This window comes from Chinchilla lanigera, unplaced genomic scaffold (assembly GCF_000276665.1).
Source record: "Chinchilla lanigera isolate Chin_1 unplaced genomic scaffold, ChiLan1.0 scaffold00051, whole genome shotgun sequence".
Taxonomy (NCBI): domain Eukaryota; kingdom Metazoa; phylum Chordata; class Mammalia; order Rodentia; family Chinchillidae; genus Chinchilla; species Chinchilla lanigera.
In genome coordinates, this window is record NW_004955452.1 from 16498063 (window position 1) to 16512351 (window position 14289).

General features: G+C 41.1%; 2 protein-coding genes and 1 pseudogene across 3 annotated transcripts in view; 1 reads left to right on the forward strand and 2 right to left on the reverse strand.

The window, feature by feature from the left end:
- Positions 1–126: 126 nt before the first annotated feature.
- On the reverse strand, positions 127–2128 carry Gja9 (gap junction protein, alpha 9, 59kDa; the record flags this gene model as incomplete). Its single annotated transcript, XM_013519619.1, is given in 6 exon segments — positions 127–1440; positions 1443–1646; positions 1649–1743; positions 1745–1784; positions 1787–1909; positions 1912–2128. Coding segments are annotated over 6 exon segments (825 nt in total), but the record flags the coding sequence as incomplete, so codon positions are not given.
- Positions 2128–3387, forward strand: LOC102018885 (annotated as a pseudogene).
- A 5380-nt stretch (positions 3388–8767) lies between these two features.
- The window catches only part of Rhbdl2 (rhomboid, veinlet-like 2 (Drosophila)), a 46765-nt gene continuing 41243 nt past the window's right edge, over positions 8768–14289 (reverse strand). For both annotated transcript variants that reach the window (XM_005395233.2, XM_005395235.2), the window contains exons 6-8: positions 13693–13753; positions 10385–10446; positions 8768–9319 (exon numbers count right to left, since the gene is read on the reverse strand). In XM_005395233.2, coding sequence (XP_005395290.1) covers positions 9140–9319; positions 10385–10446; positions 13693–13753 — 303 coding nt within the window. In that variant the 3' untranslated portion in view covers positions 8768–9139. The remainder of the gene's footprint in view (positions 9320–10384; positions 10447–13692; positions 13754–14289) is intronic.

A 14289-nucleotide genomic window follows, 5' to 3' on the forward strand; every position in this document is an offset into this window, starting at 1 on the left:
TTTTGTCCTTTCGAGACAGGGTCTCACTATGCAGTTCAGGCTGGCCTTGACCTCACTTTGCAGCCCAGGCTGGTCGCGAACTGGCAACGGTCCTCCTGCCTCAGCCTCCCAAGTGCTGAGATTACAGGTGTGCACCACCACGCCCGGCCTGGCTCAAATCACGTATTTTTACACTTATCTTTTTTTTTTTTTGTCCCCTAGTCTTTGGGTCCAAACCAGGGCCTGTGCACAAACTGTCGCACTGAGCTGCATTGCCACCCATGTTGTTTCCTTTAGCCTGTTTTCCCAAAGACCGTAAAGGAGCTTTACAGTAAGGCTAGAAAACTGAAAACTGAATATTAGGTCCAAACTGGGCAAGTGGCACATGCCGGTAGTCCCCCACCTGGAAGGCTCAGACAGGAGGATCACGGTGAGTTCAAGGCCCGCCTGAAGCTCATAGGGAGACCCTGTCTCAAAATAATGTGATGAGGCTGTATGGCCAGTGAGTAGTACAGCCAAGAAAGACTTCTTAGTAGGACAAATTTCTGACAGTTCTGGCAAAGACAATTCTCAAAGGACAATTCTGCCAAAGAATCAGGAGTGTTTAATATCAAGAGGTTGGGAGTCTCCCTATGAAGGAAGAGGGGTTCTGATTTTACCCTCTTGTGCACTGGTCCTTGAGGTTAGAGTTAGGAGATGGCCCTGCTTTTCATCTTATTGGTGGGTTTGGGGTTTTTTTTTGGTACTAGGAATCGAACTCAGGACCTTGTGCTTGCCAGGCAGGCGCTGTGCCGCTGAGCTCTCTCTCTGGCCGTTGGTTTTCATCTTCTCTAGGTGGACCCCAGATAGCACTAAGCCACCAAGATTTCCAGATACAGGTAGCTGGCAGGGAGAAAGCTTTGTGAGGTGACTGTCCCATGTAGTTCTCTGTTTCTATAGCAGTACTGAGAATAGAACTGTGGCCTCTAGAACAGTGGCTCTTTTTGCTATCTTCGACATCAGTTTCTCTCTTCTCCTTTAAGTGGCTACGAAATATGTTATGTCTTTGTTATTATTTGAGTGGATGTGATGAAGGTGACTACAGTTAATACTCATTGTGAATATCTCATTAGTTTCCTGTTCACCCAAAATGCATTTCTCATTTACACTGTGATTGTCAGCCCCTGGCTGAAATGCAAAAGATGCTGTTATGTGTGTGTGCTTTTCCACTAACAGATAATAATCAGATGCAGAAGAGAGTGTCTTTGTTGCTTCAGTGAATTTGCAGATATGCACTGATACTTGGCTAGGTTTTTTTGTTTTACTTACATAGAACTCAAAAGGGTCGGGGATTATAGATCAATGGCACAAGTGCCTGCCTGTCAAGTGCAAGGTCCTGAGTTTGATTCCCAGCACTGGGAAAAATATATATATCACTTGCATGGAATCCATTATATTCATCCTTCACTTTATACTGACCCCCAAGGCCCTCTTAATTTTTTTAAAACCTAAGTGGAAAATTTCTAGCATGTTTAAGAAAAGTGAAACAATGGCTGTGGATTGCATAAATAATAGAAATATTATCTTTTCTGTTGGTCTTGAGACAAAAAAATCAATTATATTTGGATATGGGTGGCCATGACATTTAAATAGAGGTTCTCATTGTCCAGTCATGAGCCCAGCTTGGCCACAGAGCAAGTGAAAATGTGTAACACGTAAGTGCGAGGCAAGGTTCCTCTGCATGGAGCTTTATCTAGTTTCCTTTCTTCCAACTGACAAAGCTCTGTCCAGTCTCCTTTGATCCACAGGCATTTCAGACTCTACCCATCCAGTTCTCTTAATTGAATTTTCATCCTCTGCCCCTCTTTCTCTAGAACTCATTATTGGTATAAAGGATGGCTCAGGTAGACTAGAGATGCTGAAGACATAAATACAGCCTGCTGAACCCAGAGATAGGAACGGCCTGTTCATAGCACACGTTTCTGCAACCCGGTTGTTTTGTGTTACAGATGAAGCCAGACTGCTTATCATCGTAGATATCTTCAGCTGCTACACCCAGGACAGGCATTCAAAATACGAAGAGGATGATGAGCCAGATCTTTCCAGTCCTGGTGGAGTGAATGTGGACTTCCTCCAGCATACCTCCAAGGAGCTGCCGGTCCCCCGTGTTTATTTATCCAGCTATCCTAGCTCTGAACCGGTCAAATAGGAGGCCGATAAATTCTTTCATTTCAAAGGGAGTGCTGTTTCTTAAAGCAAGCCTATAGCCAAAAGAGGGACAAAGCATCACTTTTCCAGTGTGCTGCTTGCTTTGCTTTGTCTTTAGATAGCAGTGATAATCTGTTACAAAGAATATATTTTAGATGTCAGCTATTTAAAATCACTTACGTAGGGTTAGGGATTTAGCTCAGTGGCACAGCACCTGCCTGGCAAGCACAAGGTCGTGAGTTCGATTCCTGGTACTGGAAAAAAAACAAAAAAAATAAAATAAAATCACTTACATTTAGACATCATAAGGTACCTAGAAGAGAAGTGTATATAGTCTCTGTTATTAAGAACAGAACCCATCAGGCAGTTTAAATCACAGTGAGGCAGAGAAGTAGGGGTAAGCCTCGCTGCTTGTGGGCAGGTCCATTTTCACTGCCTGTGTACCTGCTCCTCAGCGGAATTGGGAATGGCTGGGGGGAAGGCCGGGAAGGACTCGGGCAAGGCCAAGACAAAGGGGGTTTCCCGCTCACAGAGGGCAGGCCTGCAGTTCCCCGTGGGCCGCATCCACCGGCACCTGAAGTCCAGGATGACCAGCCACGGGCGCGTGGGTGCCACAGCCGCCGTGTACAGCGCGGCCATCCTGGAGTACCTCACGGCAGAGGTGCTGGAACTGGCAGGAAACGCCTCCAAAGACCTGAAGGTAAAGCGCATTACCCCTCGCCACTTGCAGCTTGCCATTCGTGGGGATGAAGAATTGGACTCGCTCATCAAGGCTACAATTGCTGGTGGTGGTGTCATCCCACATATCCACAAGTCTCTGATCGGGAAGAAAGGACAACAGAAGACTGTGTAAAGGAGGCCTGGATCCCTTATTATCTGAGGACTGTAAATACTGTTAGCTGTCCAGTGTTGGTGATTCCAGTGGGCTGTATCTCTGTGAAAAACACAATTTTTGTAATTCTGTTTGAGCAAGTTGGAAATTCAGTTAGCTTTCCAATCAACCAGATTTCTGTATTCAAGTCTTTACCATATTTAAATGTTACTGTGGCTTCAAAGAAGGTATTGATTCTAAAGTTGTGGGTTTTGATTGACTTTTAAAAACTGTTTGGATTTTAATTGTGATGCAGAAGTTATAGTAAGAAATATTTGGTTTTGTACAGACATTATTTCAACTCTGATGGATAAGTTCAATAAAGCTCATATCCCCCCTCCCCAAAAAAATAGAATCATTGAACTGAGGATATGGCTCAGTGGTAGAGCACTTGCCTAGCATGTGAGAGGCCCTGCTTTTGATGCCTGGCACCACCAAAAATAAAGTAATTAATTACTTAAATAGTATTTTCAGATTCCCTATCAGGAATTGTGTTATTTAGTTAAAGTTTGTCTTTTTTTTTTTTTTTTTTTTTTAACTAGGAACTCAGATTCCTAAAACTATTGACTTGATTTTATAAACAGATCTATTAAGGTTGTATGTAAAAGTTATAACCAGTCAATGACTTAAAGTCTCACATACCTAGCAATGATAAAGTGCACACAAGTATTCACAGGAAAGTGAACGTGCTTCATCTGATAATTCAGTAAGTAGAGTAATGAAACCAGGGAAATAGATCTGGTTCTTGCTATAGGAATTTAAATTAGTTTTTAATCCACATTGAATTGAGCATTTTTAGAAATCCATTCAGTCGTATTTATGAATATTTAGCCGGGCACGGTGGTGCACACCTGAAATCCCAGCACTCCGGAGGCTGAGGCAGGATTGTTGCAAGTTCGAGGCCAGCCTGAACTGCAGAACAAGACCCTGTCTCAAAAAACAAACAAAAAAAGAATATTTATAAAATGTTATGCTTTGCTATAAAAATTTTTCATGTTAAAATGAACTCTAGAAGTTTTCACCTCTTTTCAGAACCAAATATTACTAGGTAAAACTTGAAATAGATTGATCATTACTCTAATGATGGTGTTACAGAAACTTCTTTTTAACAAATTTGGCCTATTTAAAACATGTAGCTTGCTTTATTTAAAGGGAATAGTGGAGTAAATTATAATCTAGCTGCTTGGGTTATTGACCAGTAAATTACATAGCCGGGCATAGTGGCACATGCCTGTAATCCCAGTACTCAGGAGGCTGAGGCAGGAGGATCATTGTGAGTTTGAGACCAGCCTGGGCTACAAAGTGAGCTCAAGACCAACCTGACCTACATAGGGAGACACTGTCTCATAAAGACTAAAAAAATCAAAAATAAAGCTTATATTCCTAGACCAATGATAGAAAACCTTTTGGAGACCAAGTGCACAAACTGTAACCTAAAACCCACTTATTTATGGTAAAGTGCCAACACCCCAACTAAACCAAAATAGGTTTCAGATTTTTTTTTTTTTGAGGTTTTAGTTTAGAAAAAACTCAACTGTTAACATCTTTTGTCTTAAAAACACAATAACAGAGCTTTCCATGATACAGCTTTTTACTGAAAGGGATAAGTTCGCATTTGGTGTACTTGTGCACAATTAATGTGATCTTTGCTGCTGTATATATGCTGGTAATCTGTCAAACCTTGGCTGTGGCAACTTGGCTCACATACTAACAGAGAGGGCTCTGCGTGCCCACTGAGGCTCATGTGCCACAGGTCCTCCACCACCGTCGTAGGCTAGCTCAGAAGATACCTGTCAGGCAGGGATGTAGCTCAGCAGCACAAGTGCCTGCCTGGCAAGCACAAGGTCCTCAGTTCAATTCCTGGTACCAAATAAAAAAAAAAAGAAGGATTTCCAGAGGAAAGAGAAAGAGTACGTTCCTTTTTTTTATTTATTTTTTTTTTTTTCAAGTACTGGAGATTCACCCCAGCGCTTTCACACTAAGCTATATCTCCAGCCCTTTCTGATCTTTTATTTCTAAATTGCCCATCCTGGGCTCAAACTTGCTATCTTCCTGCCTCAGCCTTCCAGAGTGCTGAGATTACAGGCATGTGGTACTATATCCTGCTTCATCCACTTTCATTTAAAATATGTTAGCCGGCCATGGTGGCACAAGCCTGTAACCCCAGCACTCGGGAGGCTGTGGCAGAAAGATTGTTGCAAGTTCAAGGCCAGCCTGGGCTACAAAGTGAGCTCAAGCCCAGCCTGAACTACATAGCAAGATCCTGTCTCAAAAAGAAAAAATAAAATGAAATGAAATAAAATAAAATATAAATGTTCTGTTTAACTTATATAAAGGAAAATGTTATGCAACCAAACAAAATACTAAGATGCTATAGTTAGAGGATATTTCTATCACAAAAACCCTGTGAAGAAGCTATCTCCCCCATTTATTGTTTACCCGATTTTACAACAGTGCAAAAACTGAGGCACTGCTTAGTATACGCAGGGTCACACAGCAGAGCTAGTATCCAAACCCATCACTGTGGCTCTACAGTCAGCTCTTAATTACTAAATTGTTATTCTTCCTTTTTGAACAAACTTAAAATTTGCACAAGGTAAATATTAAGAGATCACCTGTTAGGAGGGCGTGGTGGTGCACACATGTAATCCCAGCACTCTGGAGGCTGAGGCAAGAGGATTGCTGCAAGTTTGAGGCCAGCCTGGCCTACAAAGTGAGTTCAAGGCCAGCCTGAACTGCAGAGCAAAACCCTGTCTCAAAATGACAAAAAAAGTGTTTTCTCCTGAAAGTGTATTTAAATTTAGGAATGTCAAATAGTGATAGTTTTGCCTTCTAGAGTCTAGTTTTTTGAAGCTTTGTACAGTTACTAAGATTTGAAAAAGCATCAACCCTCTGAAATTTGGTGTAGAATAAAATAAAATTTGGTGTATTCCTGACAGAAAATTTCTGTTGACTTTATTATGTTAATAGTATTCTAACCCACCATGTTATTCCTGTTGTTATTTACAGTGCCATAAACTAAAAACATCTAAGTAATTATCCACACAAAAAAAAGACTAATTTAATAAATAATGGTACATTCACAGGGTAATACTATGCAACCAGTAGAAATGACAAATATATATACTAATATAAAGAGACAATTGACATCATTTCAGTGAAATTCAACTATAGAATAGCGTAGTTCCATTACTGTAAATTTGTTTCTATGTAGAGCAGCATACCAAAAATTCTAGAAGAATATCAGCATATTAACTGTGATTACTCTAGATGGTGGGATTACAATTGACTTATTCCTTATAACTATATGTGTCTTAATTTTTTGTCAAAATTAACTTTACCTAGGGGTGGGGATTTAGCTCAGCAGCACAGCGCCTGCCTGGCAAGCGCGAGGTCATGAGTTCGATTCCCAGTACCGGGGGGAAAAAAAAAAGCGATATGGCTGTGTTAAAATTAGCTTTACTTTTATAACCACAAAAAGCAATAGAGAATTTTTGGAAAAAAAACAAGATCATATTATTTCCTACAGGAAAAAGCAGCATTATTTAGTCACAGAATAAAGCTTTCATAGCAAATGATGTAACTACCATCTATAGATAAAGCACTACAGAATGCAAAAGATAAAAAGCTTTCAAATAATTCTCTCTTAGTTAGCTAAAATAGATGAACATGAACCTTTTTAAAGTTAGTTTACTCTGAGCAGCAAATCATAGCATGGCCATCTCCGGCTTGTTCTCTGAATTTGTCCCATTGATGTGTAGAGCAAATCCAGGGCCATGCAGTGCAGCAAATGAGTCAGTCAGCAAATAAAACCCACTTCCCCTTCTGATCATTCCTGCTTGTACAACAGCACTGTCCGATGGAACGAACTTTGTGCAACAGGGTAAATATTCTGTCTGCTCCATCCTGTGACACAGCCACTAGCTCACTAGCTCATGCGCCATGGGGCACTCGCAATCCAGCTTGTGTATCAGTGAAATGTTAATTTTAATTTTTAAAATTACCTGTTTAATTAAAATTGTTTCCTTGTGACCACTTGGTGGTAGTTTAATTTTACACTTGATCTTAGCCAAAAGGCTGAGAAGCGATTACTGGTTTAATTTTAATAGAAATTTAAAGAGCTACAAGTGCCTAGTGTCTACTTTATTGAACAGCATAAGGAATGTTTCCAGTATTTCTAATAACACAGGTCAGCCTAGAAGACTAAAACTCCAAAGGAAGCTGAATAAGTGGTTCCTGTATTATTCAAAGATGTCAAATTTCCAACATCAGGAGATATTTGTATGCTTTTTTCCTGTAATTTTTGCCCATAATACATCCCTGTTTTTTATAAAATGACCCAATGTTTCTAGTAGCACCAAAAAAGCCTTTCATACTGGATAATAATGTTATAGTCATCAGCCTTAATAACCAGTGGGTCATGTCCAGTTTCATAGAGGAATTCTGTCCCTGTCTAATTTTCTGTTATTAAATCCCATTGTACTTCAGACTATAAGTGGTCTCTTCAGAGCTAGTGATCTCATGAGTTGCCATGGTAGATAAATATTTCTTCCCTGTGCCTTTTTGTCAATCAATAGCTACTTTTTAGATTAAATACAAATATTTCATCAGGGAAAAATTAACTTTTTCATGTTTATCATGTATTATATAATTATATATTTAAATTAATAAACTTGAAAAATACTCATCCTCCATAGAAAATATAAATTTAAGTGAACTATTTTCATCAAAATACAAAAATTTTAGGATTTATAATACCTTCTCTCGGCAAAGCAGTAGAAAACTAACTCCCATGTACTGTAAGAATGTAAATAGATACTATATTACTGCAGTTTAAATTTCTCAAAACATAGCATTTCTGTTTCTGGATGCTTGACATATTCATTCAGATATGACATTTTACCTTTTACAAACCTACCTACTCTTTGGAGAGCAGCTAACCCCAAGAATTTGAGAACGTTATCACAGATAACAATCCAGAGTCCAGGTATATAGCATGTACCAAAAGCCTACCCCAGGTTCCTTGGGATCTTAGATGCTCTATTAAAGCCTTAAACTAGCAGTCCAGAAAACTCTGTCTTCTTTTAAGATAGTTCTACCATTCATGGTGTACGTACAGCGTACCACTACAATACTCTACTTTCAGTATTTGGGAAACATAGCACTCTTAGACCAGGCAGGTAAAGCATGGGCTTTCAAGCCTTCCTCTCTGTTTAAATTCTGCCACTCTTCCCCAAACAAGAACAGTTCTCCCATGGTATCTGTGGGAGATTGGATCCAGGACCCCAAGAGGACGCCCAAACCTGCAGATATCCAAGTCCCTTAGACCATACAAAATGGTATACTACTTGGATTTTACCTATGAATACCTCCCACATAATTTTAATCATCTCTAGAGTACTTATAATACTTAACACAATGCAAACGCTATGTAAGTAGTTGTTACGTTATTGGGGAGTGGTGACAAGGAAACAATGTCTACATGTTCAGTACAGATGCAATTTTTTTTCAAATATTTTCAGTCTGGGATTGATTGAGTCCATGAATACAAACTAACGATACAGAGGGCTGACTGGTTTTTTAGGTTTCCACATCCTCACCTCTAACACACAAAGTAGTGTCTACCATCCTGGGTTGCTGCAAAGATGAGCAATAATGTATAAAAACACCTAAGCAGTAGTGACCTATCCAACAGTGATCTACTTAAAAGTAATTTTCAAGAGTCTGACACAGATTTGAAACATCTTTATTCTCTGCATAGTACAGTGACAGAGTCTATCAAATAATCTCCAAAGTATGTCCTCCGAGGAGAACAAGTCTCTTACAAGACACACACATGCCTACCATATGCCTGGGAAAGGTGTGTCTCTGGTTTCTCCTGTGTTGCTTTTTTTCTTCCTCTTCCTTCTCTTTGCCTTCAGAATTCACCTCCGCAAGTCTTCTGCCCTTTCGTGAGCAGTCCTTGCCACATGTGAGCTGAGTGGTGTTTTGTCCTCTTTCAACAGCTGCTGCCACTTGCTGGCACTTTTCTGTTGCTTCAGTTCCCCATTTCCCTGCCAGTTAGCTCTTGTTATCAGTTGGCTTATATTAAAAATGGGCAAGTCAATTTGCCGGAGACAGGAAAAGGTTGAAAAACACCGCAAATAAAACAAAAGCTAAATAAGCAGCAATTGCTATCCAAAACCGTGGATCTTTTAGCAGTGCCTTATCAAAGCAGCTAAACACAGTGTAACCTATAGACATTCCAGCAAATCCACCTGCAATGTGAGCTGCAAATGACACCTTTGGAAAAAAGAAAAGTGGGAATAAGTGAAGAAAATGCTAATCACATACATCAGTTGCGTCTCCCTTACTCAAACACAAATGTCATAAACAAGAGCTTGAAAGCCTGGAGAACTAGAAGGTGACAAAAAAGACTCCCTGTGCACGGAGAGGAGATGTTCTAATATGTGCAAAGCTAAAAAAACCTCTCTCTCATCTTCACCCACTCTCAGAACCCAAGACAGACTCATCGCTTCTCATTCTTTCTGACCGTCATTGCATTTAGGATGGTTCTATAAAAGGCAACCAAGGATGGGGCCGGGCGTGGTGGCGCACGCCTGTAATCCCAGCACTCAGGAGGCTGAGGCAGGAGGATCGTTACAAGTTCGAGACCAGCCTAGGCTACAAAGTGAGCTCAAGGCCAGCCTGAACTGCATAGTGAGACCCCGTCTTAAAAAAGACAAAGAAAAAAAAAAAAAAAAAAGGCAACCAAGGGAACAGGAGCTGAGCGACCATCAGGGGTCTGAGGGAACATCCTACAGAAATGGGATCCAGAGTATAATACAAGTCATGGCAAACACACAAATACTCAAACTCCAAATTCAGACATTAATCCCAGAAGAACAAAACCTTTTAACAGCTCTATGTTGTAAACTCACATGGACCCAAATTTCCACTGCTGTATTCCCACCTGCTTTTGATTCTCTGTGGACAAGGCAATCCCTATTCTCTATTTTGGAATGGCTGCCAATGCGGCAAGTGCAGCAATGAAAGAGCCAAGTGAGGAGGACAATCCAAAAGTCAGATTTGCTTAGGAATTTTCTTAATTTCCAAACTGATATTCAACTACCCTAAGTCAAAGATAATCCATATTTGAGAACCCTTTTTTTTTTTTATTTTTTTGTTTGTCTTTTTGAGGTAAGGTCTCGCTATGCAGTTCCAGCTGGCCTTGAGCTCACTTTGTAGCCCAGGCTGGCCTCGAATGATCCTCCTGCCTTCCAAGTGCTGGGATTACATGCGTACCACACCCAGTTTGGGAACCCTTTCTATAAGTAAGCAAATTTTATTTCAAGAAAGTAAACTCACCGGAGACCCATTTTCAGGGACAAAGAACCTTCTGTAGAGAGCGAATCCCATGTCTGACGCAACTAGAAGGAAAAACATCCTGATGAAGCACCAGGATTTTTACCACAATGCACCAAATGTTTTGGGGTCTCCTCTAATTGTCACAGGGAGTCATAGTTGAGTTGTACTCCGTGTCCTAAGAGTTCTGCAATGCATTAACTCGTTAATCCCCACAACCCAATGAAGCAGGTTCTGTCATTATAGTATTTTACGGATTTATTCATTTGACAAGTGTGTATGGATCATCACCTCTGTGGAAGGCTCTGTTCTAGTTGGTAGATACACAGCAACGGACAGGTCAGACACCAGGCCTGTGAAGCTGGCAGCGTTGCTGGGAAGCAAACGAAGCATACAGTATGTCAAACAGTATGTCCAGCAACGCCAAAGAGAGGGAAAGGCGCTGGGGACGCCAGAGGTAGAGTGCAACCTTCAATAGGAGAAAGAGGGAGGGTCCTGAGAAGTCGCTTGGGGCATGAAGGGAGCAAGGCCGACAGAGGCTCCAGGCATCGGGAAGAGAAGGCACAAAGGTCCTTACTCAGGAGCCTGGATGGGGTAGTGGAGGACACTGGTGAAGGGGACCTGGCTGGATCAGGGCTTTGAAAAATGCATCTCTCCCCAAGACCAGCAGCGCCGGCATCACAAGGGGACATGGACATTCTCAGGCCCACCCAAACCTGCAAGCCAGGAACCGAGGCGGAGGCTCCATGTTCTGGGTTTTAACAAGACTTTCAGTGTTTCTGGACTAGAGTCAGGGATAAAGTGGCAGGTGATGAGATTAGACAGCTAGCAGTGATAGATTACAGAAGGACTTTGTGGGCCACTGGAAGAACTTGGACTCTTATTCCAAGCGACAGGAAGCTTTTGAAAGCTTTTGAGCAGAGGAGTGACAAAATCTAACCGGTGCTTTATAAAGATCACCCTGGCCACTCTACAATAGGCTACAAGGGAAGAAGAACAGGAGCAGGGGTCGGGGTTGATGGTGCATGGCTGTAATCCCAGGTGCTCAGAAGGCTGAGGCAGGAGGATCACAAATTTAAGGCCTGCCTGTGTAACACAGTGAGACACTGTTCTACAGGAGGATCGCTGTGAGTTGGAGGCCAGCCTGGTCTACACATTGAGTATGAGGCCAGCATGAACTACATAGTGAAACCCTGTCTCAAAAGAAAGAAAAAATAGTCTTTAGTACAATTAGCATTTCAGTCTCTCTATCCCATTTCACTCTTTATCTTGGCCCTTCCTACAGCTCCACCTGGTTCCTTCTGCTTTCTAGGAGCAATTGCTTCTGGGTTGCTGCAGTCTTTCTTTTTTTAATAAAAGAATTAAAAAATAAGAAACAAAATACAATAAAAACTATACATAATTTCAGAACAAGATGATAGGAAATTGACAATGGTTGTTATCTTGCATATTGTTATCTTCAAAGTAGTTGTTCAGATTAACAGATATAGGCATGCAAAATTGATCAAGCAACTAGGCAATAACTGTTCCTTTCAATAAACCTCTAGAAATTAGTAGTACAATTATCTTAGCTATCTTGTGTGTGTGTGTCTGTGTGTCTGTGTGTCTGTGTGTGTGTCTACATGTGTGTGTGTGTGTCTCTGTGTATGTGTCTGTGTGTGTCTTTGTGTGTGTCTGTGTGTGTCTGGGTGTGTCTCTGTGTGTGTGTGTGTGTCTGTGTGTATCTCTGTGTGTGTTATCTGCGTGTGTCTCTGTGTGTGTCTGTGTCTGTGTGTGTCTGTGTGTGTGTCTGTGTGTGTGTAGCTGCAGTCTTCATACTGAGACATTATCTCACCTAAAAAGGGGCCCTTATTCCAATAAACTAAATCACCATCCACATTAAAAATTTGACAGTCATTTTAAGAGAAATGCTTTTATATGAATTATTTTAAAGAGTAAAACTGTGAAATTTCCTTAACTTTTCCCCAAGGGAAGCTCAGCTGCATAATTAGAAAATGCATCCCATAAATAATGCTTGATGAAGGAAGGTTCTTAAGACCAGTCACCCTTCACAAATAGGAATGTGTACTGTCTAAAACAAAACTGTAGCCAGGCATGGTGGTGCACGCCTGTAATCCTAGCACTCAGAAGGCTGAGGCAGGAGGATCTTTGTGAGTTCAAGACCAGCCTGGGCTACAAAATGAGCTCAAGGCCAGCCTGAACTGCATAGCAAGACCCTGTCTCAAAAATAAATAAATAAATAAATAAGAAGAGCATAATCCATTTCCTTGCTAAGGATATGAGGTTTATTCTATAAAATTCATTTATAATTCCGTAAAAGCAAGAGATTGACTGAAGACCCGTCTGCTGTCTCTCTCTCTCCCTCTCTCTCTCTCTCTCTCTGTCTCTCTGTGTCTCTCTCCTCTCTGGGGGAGTCACTGAGGACTCAGCCAAGTGTGTTGCCCTCACAGTGAACTACATTCCTTGAACTTGCCATCCCCCTGCCTCAGTTTCCCAGTGGCTGTGAGTCTTGACATCTCAAGAGGCAGCTCTGTGCCTGGGCAACCCTCCTGGCTCCCCGGTACTCCTCCCACTTCTCTGCCAACAACTGTCCCTTACCTTTCGTGCTTCTTATGGAGAAAGAACCACTCACAACATATGATACACTATCAACAAGTGAGTTGTTTTCTGAATCTTGGTTTCTTGATCTCTACCTCTTGGCTTCTGTTCCCAGCCACCACTCCATGTTTACATCCTAGATCAGTTTATTTTTTTAATCTAAAAATTTAGAAACTGTGAAAGAAGATAGATTATCTCCGTGTTTTCAGAGGTTTGTTTGTTGTTGTTGTTGTTGTTGTTGTTTTGAGACAAAGTTTCACTCAGCCTGGCCTTGAACTCACTATCTAGCCCAACCTAGGCTCACACTTGTGGCAATCCTCCTGCCTCAGCCTCCCAAGTGCTGGGATTACAGCCATACCCCACCATGCGTGCTAGCTTTTCTTTTCTAAATAAAAATCATATACAGATTCCAAATGCTGAAAGAGAAAGTCCAATACATAAAGCATAAGTGAAGCTACTGTGGTCAAAGTGGAAGGGGCCTTGCGGCTCCTCCCACTCTAGAAAGAAACAGAAAGAAAAATGTATCAGCGAGGTACCCCTCAGAAAGTGAAAAGTCCTGTACTTACCCTTTTTCTCCTCAGAGTGTGAAGCCAACAACTCTTTCTGACCCTAGGCAGACAGTGCCCCTCCGTGTGAGTGTGGGAAATAGGAAAAGGCCTTCTGAAGGTTGCAGCAGGAAAACTGAAACAGCAGTGTTCGCAAGACTCACTTACTTATGAGGACGATGACCAGGAGTCTGACAATCCCAAAGGCAGGAATCATTTCTCGAAAATTCTTCCAAAGAGAAAAATAATAATTACGTAAGTGACCTATTGGCCAATAAAACCTCAACACCACTTTCTCTTCACCCACTTTTTCATTTGAAACAATATTTGAGTGTCAAATAGTTGCAAAAAAAAGCAGGGATATAGCAGCTGAGTTCTCAAACCTATCTGGGAAGTATAATGTGAGTGTATGTTGGACAACAAAATGAACTATGATGTTTAATTCCACGTTATAAGCCAGATATAATTTCATTAGCTGGAAATTAAATATTAGTGATATAAAATCAACACTTAACATGTCAATACATGAATAGATAGGTAAACAAATATTTTCAAATTAAGGGCTGAGAAAATCTTTCTAAGCTTTTTTGGTTAATATTCATTTGCTACTGACTCAACTAAAATGTATTACATTTTTTTTGAGACAGGGTCTCACTACATAGTTCAGGGTGGCCTTGAATTTACTATGTTACTCCGCCTGGCCTTAAACTCCTGGCAATCCTCCTGCCTCAGCTTCCCAAGTGCTGGGATTACAGGTATGTGACA